The sequence below is a fragment of the Trachinotus anak genome, unplaced genomic scaffold, assembly GCF_046630095.1.
Source record: "Trachinotus anak isolate AG129_WGS33_773 ecotype Australia unplaced genomic scaffold, CSIRO_AGI_Tana_v1 ptg000028l, whole genome shotgun sequence".
Taxonomy (NCBI): domain Eukaryota; kingdom Metazoa; phylum Chordata; class Actinopteri; order Carangiformes; family Carangidae; genus Trachinotus; species Trachinotus anak.
The window spans coordinates 22,567,501-22,584,505 of NW_027273879.1; the positions used below are offsets into that span (position 1 = coordinate 22,567,501).

Below are 17,005 nucleotides of genomic sequence, written 5' to 3' on the forward strand. Positions count from 1 at the left end.
GATGAAACCATCAGCATCCATCAGCAGGTTATCCAGCTTCAGGTCCCTGACACACACACACACACACATTATCCTACATGCTCCCAACACACAGCGAGATGTGAAGTAAAACTGATCTGAGAGCAGCATGAGGAGGACTCACCTGTACACGATGTGGTTTTGGTGGAGAAACTCCAGACCCAGCAGCACACATGACGAGTAAAACCTGAGAACACAGAAGTGAAGATGATATCATACTGTGTCTGTATCAGTGGACTGTGGCTGGGGGGTGGGTGCTGTGGGCTCACCGGGTCTGTTTCTCAGTGAAGATGCTGGTGTGGATGTGGGTCATGAGGTCTCCTCCTGGGGAGTAGGCCATCACGAAGCACACGTGGTCTGAGGTCTGGAAGCAGCCGTATAGGTTCACCAGGAAAGGATGGTGAGAGGCGTTGATCACTTCAAAGATCCTCTTCTCACACATGAGGCTGCACACAGACACACACCTCTGGTCACTCAGGAAGTGAATGCTGGGTATTTAAGCAGTGAACTAACTACTGTACAGGGAAGCCATCTTTCCATCACACACATGGTGAAAACAACAAGCGCTGTCCCAGCTGTTAACAGGCTGATGGATTTCTCACCTGTCCACTTCGTCACGTGTCACGATGTCTCCTTTCTTCAGGGCTTTGATGGCGAACAGTTTACCTGACTTCCTGTACTCTGCCAGCAGCACCTGGATCAGAGAAACGTCTCAACAGTGACCTTCATGTCTGTTCTCTTAACATTTGCCATCTTTCTAGAAACAGAGGAGAGCTGACACGAAGTGAGGGAAGAGATTAAACAAAGGTTTCTGATTGGACAGAGAGACGCTGTGATGTCGCAGTCTGTCCTGAAGTCATGAGGAGGCTCGAACCCTCATTTCTCACTGAGTACTCTGATGTCTTTTTCTGACGTGTTTACAGCTCGCAAGAGAACAGGCTGGTGCATACCTTTCCAAAGTGACCTCTCCCCAGGACGGAAATACAGCTGAAGTCCTCCATCTGCAGCCCCCCACTCCTGCTGCATGACCACAGACACAAATATTTCACATGTGAGAAACTCCCAGCTTTACAGGGTTCTACTTTCAGACAGAAACACATAGAAGACACTATGACTGTAAAACATAACAGACACAGTGTGTGTGCGTGTGTGCAAAACAATAATGTACAACCCTGAAAATCATGATGATTAATACTATATTCATGTAGTAAAGTTGGGGGAGAGGCTGCACCAGAACACCAGAACGCCAGGCAAGGGGACCCCAGCCCCCCCAGCACCCTCCAGGCTGAGACTCTGGACCAGTTCTCAAATGTCAAAGTAATTTGATTTCTTTAAAAGGAGTATTGAATAAAAAAGTAATTTATCACTCTTCCTGAGGTTAGAGGCCAGGTTGAGTTTGTTCTGAGTGCACTCACTCGGTGCATCTGTAACATTTAATGTAAAACAAAGACAAAGCTCAGCAGAAGCTCTGACCTGTACCGAGATGATGATGTTCAGGTTTCAGTGACACCATCACAGACATACTAATTAACTAGACTGTTATTATTGAGGTCGTAGTTTCCATTGATGTTGGACTTCAATATACATTACAAACACAAAGGGGGGGTGGGGGGGTGGGGGGGGGTCCAATACAACCCACAGCTATGACCTCAATCATAAATACAAAGCTGAATTAACTTGTCTCTGATGTTTTCTCTCTTTCTGAGATTGGTGAGGGAGAAATGAATTCAAATGATTTTATCATTTATCATTTTATCATCATAACACACGCACACACAAGCACACACGCGCACACACGCGCGCACACACACACACACACACACACACACACACACACACACACGAGTTCCACTTACTGTGGAGGTGGATGGATGGAGGGTTGTCTCTTCGGCTTTGGACTCTTGTGTTCACCTGGAGACTGAAGGTAAACAGGTGGAGACATTAACTGACACATCAGAGGATGGAACAAAACCACTGCCCCAGTAAATATCCTTCACCTGTTCTGTTGGAAAGCACTGTGTGCTGCATTTCTTGTATGAAAGGCGCTATACAAATAAAGTTTATTATTATTATCATCATCAGCACCATTAGCTCATCAGCTCTGTTTAATTTAAACAGCTGACTCACCTGTGGAGAGTCTTTAGTGGTTTTTCTGGAGCGCTGTGGAGATTTGCCAGGTTGTTCTTCAGCAAAGTTCAGACTCACTACAGCAGGTTCTCTGAGAGAAGATCAGAAGATTGTTCACATTTCTACAATGTTCAACACATTTTTGAACATATAGTTTTGTATGAAGAAAAAACTACCCATTACAACAAGATCCTCCTTTATCTAAATCATAGATTTACTGATTTCAGATCTTATAGGGCCTTTGTCTAACTTTTCTTTGCTGCTAAATGTGGTTTAAACTTACAAATAGCACCTTAAGTTCTTTCTTGATTTGTTATCTTGGAAAGTTTTATGCCCTTGCCTTTAAAAACATTTCAGAACATTTCATAAACCCTCAAAATGGAAAAAAGTGGGGTGCCTCGGTGGCTCACCTGGTTGAGGCTTAGTCCTAACTGCAGTGACCCAGGGTTCGAATCTGACCCTTTGCTGCATGTCATCCCTCTCCCTCTCCCCAACTTTCCTGTCTCTCTTTCACTGTAGCAATAAAATAAAGGGCTAAAAAGCCAGAAAAAGTAATTTAAAAGGGAAAAAAGTGCTTGTTGGGGACTACTTTCAGTGGTGGATTAATCCACTTTTAGTGCTCTCGTGAGTTTTTGGGGCTGCAGGACAGTGTGTGCGAGACAAATAAACTACAGTGTGTGTTCATGGTGATGACGGAACATGTCACACTGTGGCTCATTCGTGTTTTGATAGTTTTGGAAACAATGGAGCTCTATGGCTCAAAGGAAGAAGATAGATCAGTCTGTAGATACTCACAGCAGGATAGGTTTAATCTTCTGGGATTTTGTTGACAATAAGAGAAATATAGAAATAAGTGAGTATGTAACATATTTTACTTTTCACAGACGAAAGTCACAAAGTGCTTCACAGAGGCAAAGACAGTTAAGATCAGTCAACACATCCAGTAAAATGGTGGAGTACATTAAATATGCAGTGCTCTGTATGTAAGAGGTTTGAACTGGACTCTATGTCACAGGGAGCCAGTGAAGGGAAGTGAGTATGGTGTGATATGAGACCATGTGTTTGACCCACTGAGAAGTCTAACTGCATCGTCTGCAGATGATCCGGGGCAGATTTACTGAGGCAGAAGAGTGCATGTGAAGAAATAAAAGCAGGTATGAGCATTTCTAATTCTGCATGAGAAACTATTGGTCTCAGTTTACTGATGCTTCTTAGGTGGAAAAAAAAAAGATCTTGAATATGACGTCTATAGGAGTGGGAGGCTGAGGAAAGAAGCAGCTCGATCATGTAAACGGTCTTTTCTGGGGCAAGAATCAGGACCTCCTTCTCGTTAGCATTGAGCTGGAAGGAGTTTTCTGCCATCCAGTCCCTGATAGCTGTGTAACAGTCAGCAGCTCAGTAAACCTAAATGGAGCTGGATGTTGTCTGCAAAAAGGTGATATGTGATACTGAAGACCAAGAAGATCGACAGTGTTATCTTTTCATGATATTATCCTCATTATAAAACCACTGTGACCAACTCTGAGGTCAGTGATAACACTGCAGTCCACTGGAGTCACATCCTCTCTGCTCTCAGTGACATGAGTGGGAAGAAAAACAGCCTCCAGTCACAGTGGAGAGCTACACAAAGACATTAATGAGTCACTGTTGAAGCAGCTCTCATAGATGTGTTTCTGGGTCACAGAGTCCACAAACACCACAGACTCTTACCGCGACTGAGAGGTGGTGGAGGACGGGGGGCCAGTGTTAGGGGCTGCTAATGGAGGGCTCATGGGCTCCAGGGAGCTGCAGGGAGGCAGGATGCTCATCATCAGACGACCCCACGTGGCAAAGTTCATGTTCATCTGGGCAGCACGCAGGAAGTCCTTCCCTGTGGGGAGGGACAGACACAAAAAAGGGATAAACACTGGTTATTTAGGGAATCACTGCAGACACAATGATCATTTAACTAATATTAATCTTTCCGCACACGTTACTGTGGCTGACTGAGGTTAAACCACCAGTTCAGGTCTCAGGTGGTTTTCACTGAAGCTCAGAGCTCCGCTGGTCCAACTGACCCACCTATACCCACCAGACTACAGCCAGTGCTGGTGACTTTCTTTCCCATGCTCTTGCTCTTATTTTGATATCACTGTTGTTGTTGTTATTTTTATTATACTTTTATATATTCATATTGTCTTCTGTATGTAAATTCTTGTGTTCTATAGTGTTAAATTTTAACATTAATTAGGTGGAGGCTTCACATAAGCCCTAATCCCTGCCTCTATATTATTTATTTGATCTTATTTATCTATTTATCTGTCATTTTCTGTGTAATTTCTTTCACTTGTGCAAATAAAATCCAGTCTAAAAAACAACTTGTCTTTGCAGAGGTGTAAGACCAAGTTACTTGTTCCGTGAGGTCCTGTGGTGCCAGGAACTGAAAGGTCAAACTACAGCGTATGGGAAAGTTAATAATAATTTGTAAACAAGTTCCTCTCATTTATTTTTGGGGATGTTTGACTGATTTTATTGATAAAAACACTGGTTGCTGTGATGTTGCCTGGTCAGATGAACTAAATTAAATCCTGTACCTGCAGGTCTCCACCTTCAGCCTCTAATTCATCATCAAGTTAGAATCTGTAACTAAAATGTCTAAAAACAACCAGACCTATGTTCTACATGTTGTTAAGTTGTGTTCTCACATCTTCACTAATGTTTCCATCAGTTCTCCAACAGAGAAATCTTTGATTTTAATCATGGTCACATTTCATTGGTCGGCTCTCAGTGATGTCATATCCTCTCTGCTCATGCGTCAGTGTTGTGTTTGTCTGACAGAAGCTCAGTTTGAAGTCTCATGTTTCAGATCCTCTTTCTCCACCTTGGTGGTTTTCAGCTGTATATTTGCACCAGATGAAGATTTATTTACCTGGTCAGTTTGTTAAAGAGAGGAGGAGCCAAAACCTCCTGAATGACTGACACCGAGGATCCTAACATGGAGAAGCTGACTGTCATCTCCCATGATCCCATGCTACTTCACAACGTCACTAAACGTTGTCTTTGGTTATTGTTTTGATTGGGAGACCCCTGGTGACTTTTTTAATGATACAGTGTGAGTGTATCTGTACAGTCACAGTCCTGATGTTCAAGAACCCAAACACAGTGAACCAGCCTCATAAAGCCTGAACAACAACAAGAGACGTAAAATACAATCAGAGCAAATTTCCGCCCCACTCCATCCTGTAACTCCAGACCAGAGCCTGACTGTCGGTAAGAGGAACATCTCAACACGTGAATCTCATCTGAAGAACTGGTGCAAAACAACATGAATAAATTTTTCTACCTTTTTCTTTAGGAAAAATCCTCCTCTGCCTCTGCAGTTTGGATGGCCGCTCAATGACAGGATTGATGAATGTCACCTGGAGATGAAGAGAACAGCTGATTCAGGTTCAGGCGTACGACTGCTGCAGCGTCAGTGCTGGCGCTGGTTCAACACCACATCCACTTTCATTCCTACTGCTTCCTCCACTAACACAAAACCAACAAGTGAGGCCAACATCAGACGCATCTGATGCAAACTTTTCATTTTTATGGTGGAACTGTAGCAAAATAATCATGATAATAATGAACATTGTTCATATTTATTGTTTCCAGTGCTGACTTTAATTCTACAGACACACGTGTAGAACTTGAGGTTAGAGATGAGGGGGAGCACCTCGATGAAGAGGATACCCTGAGGCTCCAGCTGCAGACACATGCCATGTCTCCGGTTGTCCAGGAAGTCCTCCAGCCGCAGGAACTTCACCCCACTTAACGCCCGCCAGTCCCTCCAGTACACGGCAATCTCCAGCTCCCTGGACTGGACCCACACACATTACAGAGCAACACACACACATTACAGATTACATCATGGATCCACACACGCATTACAGAGCGACACACATTACACATCACATCATGGATCCACACACACATTACAGAGCGACACACACACGCACACACACTACAAACACTAAAACACTCAGTGTTTCTTTTCCCCAAAGACTGGATTATTATTTTTATGAATGACTGAGACATGTCGGCTGAGTGGACCAGCACGAGTGACCTCATGTAACTGCTCTACTCTCTGTCCCACATTTCCTGTCTCTTCACTGCAGCTGACAAATTAAAGGCATAAAATGCCCCAGAAATATCACTAAAAAATGAGTTCCTGAAAAGTGGTGACTGATTGAATCATTCATACATTTAATTTTAAATTCTGAGTCAATTCAGAAAAAAAAAATTTAATTATTAAATGATCTAACAAAGTGTTGTGATACACACACCTCTGTCTTCTTCTCCATGGCAATGGCAGCCAAGGCTCGTGGGTATTATAGTATTTAAATCCACTTTGAAAAACTGATTCCTCAGAAACGAAGGTGAAATCAGTCAAACTGGGGAACAATATAAACCTACCATCATTTCCTTCTCTTATGTTAGTGAGAAGGATGTTCTCACAGTTCACAACACCTAATCCTTCATTTCCCATGATGCAACTTATAACTCTGTCTGCCTCATGTCTTTCTTGCTCAGGTTTATAATTTGGTCGTGTCTAAGTCCAAACCAAGATAAAACCCTGATGGTTAAGACTTAACAAAGATCCTCCAGAGCCACGCAATTCTTTTATCATACACCTGTTTCCACAGGTGGTATCGTTCTCCCTATGACCTGTAAAGTGACCTGCATGTGTACTTTCAGAGACCCCCCCCTCTTTAAACTGTCTCATAGTAAACCTAAGTCTTCAGCGGCGGTGCTTCAATCCAGATTAGAGCAAATGTCAGAGGATTAGTGGTGAGACTATCACAGTCTCTCAGAGGGAGCAGCTGTTGACAGATGTTCACCAGAAGGGCTGCTAGAGATAATAACTATCTAGTCAAGAGGGCCGGTGATACTGGTTAGTTTAACCATGGGACTAAACTACACTGATACAGTAGTGAAGAGGAGGACAGACAGACTGGACCATCTTTCTTTACCACAACTCAGCACTGCAAGACACCTGTAGTTTCTTAGTGTCTAACTGTGGAGACTAGTTTAACACACAGAGCCCCACTGTATGTCTGTGGTTAAGACCACATGTGGAGACGGTGGTGGTTTATTTAGCTTTAAATGAATAAAATTTCCATTTTGCTTGTCAGTCTACTCTTAATAACCCATAATGAAGTTATTTTGTTTTGTTTTGTTTTTTTTATTCATAGAAGTCTTCAGACCCCTCCTTCAGGACTGTGTAGAAGCCCCTGTGGCAGCAGGTACAACTTCAGTCCTCCATCAGACTGGATGTAGAGTCTGTGAACTGTCCCCAGGTCTGTCAGTGTTTACAGTTCAGCTCCAAGCATTCAGTTTTTGTCTCATCAGACCAGACAGTCTTGTTCCTCTTTAAATGCTGCCAGTCAGACTCCAGCAGGCAGTCTCATGTCTTTCACTCACAGTGTCTTCTGTCCAGTCTCTCCACCATAAAGACCTGACTGATGGAGAGCTGCTGAGAAAGTCGTCCTTCCAGCAGGTTCTCCATCTCTGCAGAAGACTCTGGAGCTCTGTTAGAGTCACCTCCTCCCTGACCTTCTTGGTCCTTCTTGCCGAACATTCAGCTTTTAGTGCTGATCTCTGTCTCACCAGTTTGATCAGAGGTCTACAGAGAGTCCACTGGACTTCATGGTCTCTGTCCTGACCTGCAGGCCATCTGTGGGACCTGATACACAGCTGTGTGTCTTTCTGAACTAATTCACCACAGGTGGACTCGTCAAGTTCTAGACTCTTTTCAGTGATGATATCAAACAGGAAGCAGCTGAGCACAGTTTGGACATTCTTAATAAATTTGCAAAAATCTCTAAAAATATGTTTTCACTTTGCCTGAAAGTGGAAACTGAAGGGCAAAAACAATCATTTTCTCCATCCATCCGCTTGAGGGTCACAGGCTGGAGTCAGCCCCAATTGACATTGGGCGAGAAGCGGGGTACACCTGGACAGGTCACAGGGCTGAACAACTATTCTCACTCTCATTCACACCTACAGGCAGTTTTAATCACCAGTTAGTTAACCTAGACTGAATGTCTTTGTGAGGTGACAGCTCTAGAGTGGAGGAACCATTGGAAAAAATGCAGCTCTGGCACAGATGTAATGAAGTGAGAGTCACTGACCCGTTCCAGCTCGATGCTGAAGCTCTGGCCCCAGGCCTCTTTGCCCAGCTGTCTCCAGTGTGTGCGCCCCACGATCCTGTTGTCCACCTTAAGTACAGCACTGATCTCCGCTGACACACAAACACAAAGATGCAAACTGACACGCACAGCAGCTACTACAGGCTGTAAAGGTTGTAACAGACTGTGGCTGTTTTAAACAGAGAGAAATACAGTGTGTGAACACAGACAACAGTCCTCGTGAGAGAAGAGGGGTTGATTTAGTTGTACCACTTAATCTGGTTTTAAGGCTCAGTGTCTGAATACAGACTGTGTGCATTTTTCTGTGGACTGAGGCTTTGATACTTTCAAGGTATTAATATAGAACCTAGACCTGCTTTATAATCAGAAACACATGGACATCTACCTTTAGACTGTGTGGAGCTTTAAATGTTGTTTCTTTTTTCAAAGTATATTGAAAATGTTATTTAAAATTTTAAAAGTCTTCACTTGTGTTGACAGAAACAGGAAGTATAATGGATACAGCAGGTCACACTGCACTACAACTTCAGCCCCATATTTAGCCTTTGTTTGTTTACATTTTCAACAATGAAGTATGTTGACTCCGCTTTTAACAGCTCCTCTTTGCTCTGCACCAGTGAATGTACTGACAACCATCAATGACTGGTCATGACTCCACACAGAGCCATCCTGTGATTGGTGGAGCCTCTGGAAGTTCTGTAGACACTCTTCATGACTCATAAAACTTCTTACGCTCTCCTGCATGTTTCTGTGGTATATTACAGGGTTTTGTGGTTACATTGTAATGACAAGATGTTACAACACTTTACTTCTGTACACACAGGGAGAGAAAATGGCCAAATGAAACATTTACTTGAGTATCAACTTACAGGACAGCTCATCAGCCTTGGTTGTCTTGCCACTGGCACTGCGTCCTGATAGGCCAGCTCTCACCTTCAGGGATTTTCCATCAGCAAGGCTTCCAGGGGTGGCCGAGACACCGGTCACACGACCACGGCCTGGAACCGACTCCAACAGGTCCTGGCAGCCCATCAAACATACCTCTAACCGACCTGAGAAACAGCATTTCAGTCATCAGTTTAGTGCTGAGGAAATACAAACGCTGTAGAAATGACAGGAACAGATGAGGTCAGATATTTACCAAGGACATTAAAAGAAAAAAGTAGATGTAAATATTGCAACCTGTTAGACTGGCTGGTCTAAAGAAGGAGGAGGAGGATGATGGAGCATTGGACTTCTTCTTTGGTGTGCTATAGGAAGGGGAGGTTTCCAGCACCTCTTTAATGGCGAAATGCTTGGGATGGTTGTGAGGCAGCTCACTCAAACGCCTCTCCAGGGAGAGATGCAACAAATCCACCTTCTGAGACGATTCCTGCATCCGTGCCTGAGCCTGAGAGAGAGAGAGAGAAAGACTGAGCCATACTGTCTCATGTGTAGCCTAAACCAAACTGCACTGGTCTATGAAAGAAACTTGACCTGAGATTACAGACAATGTGACTTAACATCTGTGACCTATCTGAATGAAGTTACCAGAATGTAAAGATGAGAGGGAGAGGCTGAATGAGATTGGGTTTCAAAGTCTCTCTCACCTGACAGAGAACTACTCTGTCAGGTGATTGCTCTGTGTTCTTCACGGTGAAGTGATCTGATCAGTCTAAAAGTCAGACTCTCAGAAGCTCTGAAACAGTTTCATCCTGGTTCACGTTCTCACAAGCTCTGAGTGTCTGAGTCTCCTTCATGAAACACTCCTCAGGATGCAGCCTCAGGTCGTGTGTCAGTGTTGTGGTTTTTCTGAGCACTAGCTCCTTTTTCCAATTGTTCTCCACAGGGGGAGAGCGTTTGAGCGTACGTGCACTCCGCATCTTTTTTCAGAGCTCTCCACCTTCTTTGTGCGGCCCCTCTGAGAGCCTCTAGTTGAAAATCTTTTCGGGAAGGTGCTGCTGTCACTGCAGCTCCTTCCATAGTTAGTCACTGTTGACACAGTGCTGTCAAAGAAACAAAACCCACATGCAGTATTTTTTTGCCAAAGCATTGGGCAGGTGTTCCTCCTCCGCCTCCTCTGCCAGAAAAAACACAGTACATGGACACAAAAAACAGCCTGATCTTACCTGCTGTTTGTTACCTGTCTATTCTTCTGTACACCTGTATGCCTGTATTAAATCACTGCAGACACAAAGTAACTGTTGTCATTAAAGGGGCACAGTTACTGGTTGGACTGGTTGATGGTATGTGCCACTTCCTGTTAAGGGAGTATAGTGTTAAATCACAGCTTTGTCTCAGAGGCTTTAACTGTCACCCCCATGTAAAAGACAATCAAGTGGCTGCAGGTAAATGCATTTACTATGAACAAAAACGCAAAGAGACTGTGATTTCAAAGTTGATCTGATTAAATAAAAAAGTCCCCAAAGAAAATACAGGTTTTAACTGCAACTCTTACAGCTGCAGCCGTGATGTTTCTGCATTGTTTGCAGACACAGTGGTGGTCAGATCCCTGGTCACAGACTAATACCTGGTGTCCAGTAAAAACTATCACACCTGGTACACACCTCTGCGAGTATGCGGCGGTCCTGGATCTTACGCCCACTCAGCTGCTTCACCACATTTTTAGCACCTTCTGCTACGGCCGACTCGATCTTCATGTGGTGCATGAGCTCGGCCACCCGCAGCTCCAGAGAACTGATCATCTCCAGAGTGTGACCTGAGGGCAGGTGGAGCAGGTCAGACTCGGACTCAGCACAGTATCCAGCAGACAGCTGTATCTGAGCTACCAAATGTTTATACTAACAAAAAACCTCTGCACATCACCTCAGTGAATGAAACCATTTTATCTCATATTCAAAATACACACTCTTCCTCATCTCAACAGGATTCCCTTTTCTTATTATTATTTGTTATTAGTTAATATGACACCTTTGTTGATAGTTATACTGAATGTGCAGAGCACTACAATGAGAGAGCCTGTATTGGATTAGTTACAGTTAACGTTTTCATGTGTGTGAGGCTGAGATTAGAACTGTGTTTGTGTGTGTGTGTGTTTTTGGTAAGATTTACCATATGTACCCTCCTGTTCCTCGTCTCTGGCTTGACTGACTTTGATAATCTGCATGCGCAGCAGCTCGATCTTTGTGCGACTGTCCTGCAACATCTGTTGAGCTGACAACAGCATCTTCCTGTCCTGGAAAACAGAACGCACAACTGAAGAACCACCACAGAGCCTCTGCATTTACAAAGAGACAGAGGGACGTTGCTAACAAAATAAAATATATTTTTTAGAGCTTCTAATGTGCAGATATTAAAAGCACATTCATAGATTCAACTGATTTGTTTTAAATAGAAACTAAAAAGGCAGAAATAAACAGTGAGGAGTGTGGATGTAAGGTGCAGAACAGTCAGAGGCAGTAACACACTGTACCCACTGAGAACAGCCCTGACTCTCTCGGCAGAGGCTGTTTCCAGCCCCGACTGATCCTCTGACCCTTACGTAATATGTCAGATGCTTTTCTGCTGCAGCAGTTAACAAGATGAGTAAATGTTTACTAGGGAATCCGCGGCCAATCGGCCGCTGATCATTATCGGCAGATTTTCATTAAAACTATGTGATGGGTAGATCAGAATCAATGCTTCTGGTCACCGATCACCTGTGGTTAATACTCTGGTGTCTGAGCCTGAGAGAAGCTCTGTGTGCTGTGTAGTGTAGTCCCGCCTCCCACCTTGTTCGCTGCATCAACGCTCTTTTAGGGTCAGGGTCAGAACCACGCTAAGGTCAGGGTTAGGACTGGGGTTGGGGTTAGGGAACGTCTCATGTCAGTGGGTAAGTTGTGTTGTGATGTGTGTAATTTGGACTCTGTGGTACTGTACCTTTACTGAGCTGTTGGTGTAAGTCTGGATCATGTTCTCAGCACCCTGTTTGACTTTGGTCTCCATGGTGAGCTGCTTCTTCAGGGTCCTGACCCGACCGGCCAGCGGTGATGTGACCTCTTCCCACTGACACGATTCTGCTGACTGTTTGTCTTCTTCCTCCAAACAGCCTGAGCACAGACAGTCAGGTGGTGAGAGGGTTAAATGACCAGCTCAGTTCGTGTCTTTAAAGAGTCTGTGCGTCACCTCTGTGAGTGCAGCGTTATTCAGTGACACAATCCTGGAGTAGCAGTGTGTGTTACAGCAGCATCAACCAGAATCTTCAAAATGTGTTAAACTGGACTGGAGCTGCTGTGAGCCATTAAAAGACAGAGGTAAAGTTCATATTCAAGCAGAAGGGAAACAAACAGGTACAATGTGTGGAAAACATCATGTGGTTGAGTTGCTGCTCTTTTGTCTTGTGTTGTGGTGCTGAACAGAAATTTAATGTAAACTAGCTTTATAATAAACTTTAAATGAATGGAATGTTCTGTTTCTGGGTCTGTTTACAAACTCACAATGCCACTTATTCATGGAGGGTTATGGCCTCAGCAACTGCTCATCCAAATGACTTCACAGTCAACACAGTTGAAATAAACCTGCCAGATTTGAGCAGTCGGGAAAACTGAAGGTCAGGCAGACAGAGATCCTGATTTGTTAGTAAGATGTATTTGTTTGCAAAATATTTCCTGGGAGTTGATGGCTTCAGCAGCTGCCATTTTATCAGAAGTAGTAAAATTCCCAGTAGCTTCTGTGTTTGACTTACCTGTGGGGCTGTCTTTCTCTGTGGCCATAGACCTGGCGTTGAGCTCCTGCAGCTCCCAGTGCAGCTTGTCCAGCTTGCGGCTTGAGGCCTTCAGTTGACCCTCCACGTCGGCCGCACTCTTGCGATTGGTGACTGCCCGCCGCATCCTCTCAGCCGCCTCCTTGATCTTCAGCTCCCGCTGGATCTCCTGCCTGAGCACAGTACGAGCATCTTCCAGACGCTGCTGGAACTCTGGGTCAAGAATATCACCCTCATCCAGATTCTGCAGGGTACCGCTCTGAAACACACCAGCAGCTTCAGTCTCTGATCACTGTGCTTCTTGCTGTCATTTCTCTTTATGTATCATGTTACAACATATTACATTTGCCCAGGTATCTGTATTACTTCTGTAAAAACAGGGTAATATCACTTATGACAGGATCTAGCCGTTCTCACTCAGGTCTCAGAGTTGGTTGTTTGTCTTGATCACATTCTTTAAACAAGCACCATGGTCACAGGTTGATACAGCATAAAAACAATGTCTCCCCCTGGTGGGCGAGCTTTCTCCTACAACAGCAGCTTCAGGGAGGTTCTGCTGACACCGCTCTCTGTTTGTCTGTCTGTCTGCAGGATTGTGCAAAAAAAATTTCTAAACAGATTTGCCACAACCTTGGTGGAGGGATGGGACATGGACCAAAGATGAAGCATTGTGGTGCTGCTGGTCATATTCACCAGATGTACGAGAACCAGACCAGCAAAAAAAATAAATAAAAATCATATCATATCATCATAATTTTTGTATTTTTATCTGTGAAAATGAAATGCAAAAATGACCACTCCCACTAAGATGTGACTGATTGATCTAAACCTGGTCTGATCTGGTCGAGATGGGGAAACGGTTAAAAATCGGCCCATTTCGTATCTTCACAGACAGAGTAAAGATTTCATAAATCTGAAGGTAAAAAGTGAAAATCTCGTAGAGATTTGACAGGTCTAAGTGTGTGTGTGTGTGTGTGTGTGTGTGTGTGTGTGTGTGTGTGTGTATGTGTATGTGTGTGTATGTGTGTGTATATGTGTGTTTTTCTATCTAGACCTGATCTGAACCAAATGGGAAGAAAAGCAGGGAAATCTTCCTCTTAATGTTTTCACAAACAGAATTAAGTTCTAATATTTGAAAGTGAGGGTTCAGAAAGTGCTGAGCCCCTAACTTAAACAGTTTGACAACAATAAGTGGTATAAAAAGACAGAATCAGTCTCTGAGTAAGTGGTTTTGGTTTGGTAATGAAGCTAACCTCCTTCACTGAGCTAAGATTCGCTGAAATAAACGTTTCCAGTAGAGATTTGATGTTTGCTCAAATCAGAAACTGACAGATTTAGAAAACAGGTTCAGGTCATGTCGTGGATGTAGCTGAGCTCTTCCTGTCTTTTATTACTGAAACTGGGTCGCTTCAATGGTCACAGGTAAACTTTACAGGTGTTGGTCACAGAGACAGGAACTATGAGAAGGAAACAAGACAAACAGGAAAATCCAGCGCGCCTGCTTTAGCAAAGCAGCAGTTAGCGTCAGGTAATAACTGTTAGCAGCTAATGTCTCTCTGAAAACTGAGCTTCATTTGAAGAGATGAACAACCTGTGTTACATTTACCTGTAGAGTTAAACCTGACATGGTGGCTGTCACTTGTCCGTGCCGGACATTCACACGGCGTCAACGTCCGCTCCGACTGCCGACTGCCGACGCTCCCCCCGGGTCAGAGCCGCTGGATCCGCTCCGGGAGCACGGACACAGCGAGCTCAGATAAACTGACAGGAGCGTGTGAAATTCAACGTCTGGTACCGCCGCTCACAGCCTCTCCATGGCGGCGCTCCTGTGGTCATCACACACTCACTAGTCTGAGTAAAAGTTTGAATCGAGTTAAACTGGGGATCTACGCAAAACTGACGTCATTAAACAGTGGCACGATTGGATGAAAAAGAAGGTGCAGGAACCAATCATATTCGATTATTCCGTGCACCTGCCGAGGTTGTTTTGTCGGGCTTTCACATAGCTGTGGTAAATATGAGCAGAGAAAAATGCATTGAATTAATTTGATTATTCATTAACTAAATGTCTCAGATCTTAAATCTTTAACTCTCTCTCACACAGTCACTTTAGAGGGCAGCCGTTAGTGTTTTGGCTTCTGCTGCTGTTAATGACTTAACATGTATCTCAATAATGAACTGGACGAACTAGTTAAAAACCTTTAACATAACTTGTTGCTGTAGTCTATAGTGGACTGAGACGAGCTGACACTGAGGCTTTTAGGGGGACATGTGGGCACCCAGCTGACTGCTGCTGCACTGTGCTGAGATTGGGTGGGGCTGGAATTACTTTGTTGTACTGTGGGCACGTCATCTAAATAAAAGTTTTATTTATCTAAATTTCAATTAATTCATGAAAGAGGTAGGAGTGGGACAGACCCCAATTCGTCGTTATTTTGAATCTTGTTCCCACATGACCCCAACATTAGAAACATTAAGGGTAAACAAACACAGTGAAGCACAGACCTCATTCATTATATTGTAAAAAAAAAAAAAAAAAAAAAAAAAAGAACAAAAAATCCAAGGGACCATGAAACAAAAGATGGAAGTTAGACAAAAATAGCAACACAGGCATAAATAAAGGTAACAGAACTTTAAAGCTAATAAAGCACCAACAACAAAATTGGTTGGAAGTAAAGTTAGATTAAATTAAACATTCAAAAGGATAACAAGTTTATTGGGTCCAATATTTCATTAAAATTAATCACAAGAACAAACTCCAGAACAAGCCAATAGGTGGACCTGGGATGGAGAATGTTTTATCAGCTGTTGTTTTGAAGGCCATGAATGATCTGTCAGGCTCAACATTTCAGACTGTTTACAGCCACAAACCAGTCATGATGGGTCACTTTATTATCCTACTATTAAATCGAGAAATATCTGTCTGTCTGTCTGCCTGTCTCTCTCACTGTCTCTGTCTGTCTCTCTGAGAACAATGTCAGCCGAAAAAGAAATCAGTGACATTAAAACCTGCCATAAGCAGACATTTGAGTATCTATCAAAGGCCTCAAGGACTGATGAAAATGACACAGATGAAAACCAGGATGCTGTGTAGTGGTACTCTTGATATGTACACCAAATGGAACCAAGAGTTTAGAGACACAGCAGCTTTTTGAACCAGTTCATTCTCACTTGTGAAAGAAAGGAGGCCTTCAAGAGATTCAGGCAGAACTAAGGCCCTGAAGAAGAAGACCAAAATAACCAAAATGTTAAACTATGACTTTAATAGTTTATAAAGAGCAGCAAAGTGGCTCAGTGGTTAGAACCGTGGCCTCACATTTTCAGTCTACTGGCCAGTTGCTTTCTGTCTGTGTGAAGACCTGATGACAATTAAAGGTTAAAGGTCAGAGCAGCACCAGAATTATCATACCTCATCTTGAGGGGACCATGAATGTCTCTGCGACATTTCACAGCAGTCCTTTCAATAGTTGATGAAATGTGGCTATTGGCTAACTACCAACATACCAACTAACAAAACGACTTTAGAAAATTATTCTACTATTAGTCATCCTCCTCTGAAGAAGCTGAAGCTATTTATACCCAACCAGCTTTTCATTTTGACAAAGCATAATTCATGTAAAATCAGAAGTGTAAACACAGTGACTGGTAGGATAACTGCTTCAATAGCTCTAAAATGAAGATACACAGTGAAGTTATGAGAAAATAAAAGAAAAGGAAAACTTTCTGCTTAACTTTCTGTTAAATATACAAGTATTTTGTCATCAAACTGGAACATGATTGTACTGGGTCTGCCATGAGCCTCAGTGGTTAAGTTCCAACTGCTTGATTGTGTAAAGAAATAAAAGAGCAGCCATATGAATGTAAGTGAAAGTCATGGCAGATTAATAGTTATCCCAAAGTAATGAGATTATTTGAGATTTTGGGAAATTACAGCCTGTATTTTAAAATTGCAGTGTCACACTCCAGCCGCCTGGGGGCAGTAGAGCACAATAAATATGTTCACTGACCG

General features: G+C 43.4%; 1 protein-coding gene across 2 annotated transcripts in view; it reads right to left on the reverse strand.

The window, feature by feature from the left end:
• pkn3 (protein kinase N3) overlaps nucleotides 1-14,859 on the reverse strand; it is a 17,208-nt gene extending 2,349 nt beyond the window's left edge. The window contains exons 1-18 of one of the 2 annotated variants that reach the window (XM_071465666.1): nucleotides 14,603-14,859; nucleotides 12,979-13,255; nucleotides 12,174-12,343; nucleotides 11,367-11,490; nucleotides 10,862-11,013; nucleotides 9,498-9,705; nucleotides 9,185-9,367; nucleotides 8,298-8,407; nucleotides 5,840-5,983; nucleotides 5,468-5,543; nucleotides 3,856-4,015; nucleotides 2,146-2,236; nucleotides 1,875-1,936; nucleotides 969-1,038; nucleotides 621-712; nucleotides 288-464; nucleotides 143-205; nucleotides 1-46 (exon numbers count right to left, since the gene is read on the reverse strand). The exon at nucleotides 1-46 is cut by the window's left edge and continues 31 nt beyond it. In XM_071465666.1, the coding sequence (XP_071321767.1) occupies nucleotides 1-46; nucleotides 143-205; nucleotides 288-464; nucleotides 621-712; nucleotides 969-1,038; nucleotides 1,875-1,936; nucleotides 2,146-2,236; nucleotides 3,856-4,015; nucleotides 5,468-5,543; nucleotides 5,840-5,983; nucleotides 8,298-8,407; nucleotides 9,185-9,367; nucleotides 9,498-9,705; nucleotides 10,862-11,013; nucleotides 11,367-11,490; nucleotides 12,174-12,343; nucleotides 12,979-13,255; nucleotides 14,603-14,623 (2,226 nt within the window). In that variant the 5' untranslated portion in view covers nucleotides 14,624-14,859. Of the gene's footprint in view, nucleotides 47-142; nucleotides 206-287; nucleotides 465-620; nucleotides 713-968; nucleotides 1,039-1,874; nucleotides 1,937-2,145; nucleotides 2,237-3,855; nucleotides 4,016-5,467; nucleotides 5,544-5,839; nucleotides 5,984-8,297; nucleotides 8,408-9,184; nucleotides 9,368-9,497; nucleotides 9,706-10,861; nucleotides 11,014-11,366; nucleotides 11,491-12,173; nucleotides 12,344-12,978; nucleotides 13,256-14,602 lie in introns of those variants that run through there. The other variant, XM_071465667.1, reaches the window with a different exon arrangement.
• Between the last annotated feature and the right edge of the window lie 2,146 nt (nucleotides 14,860-17,005).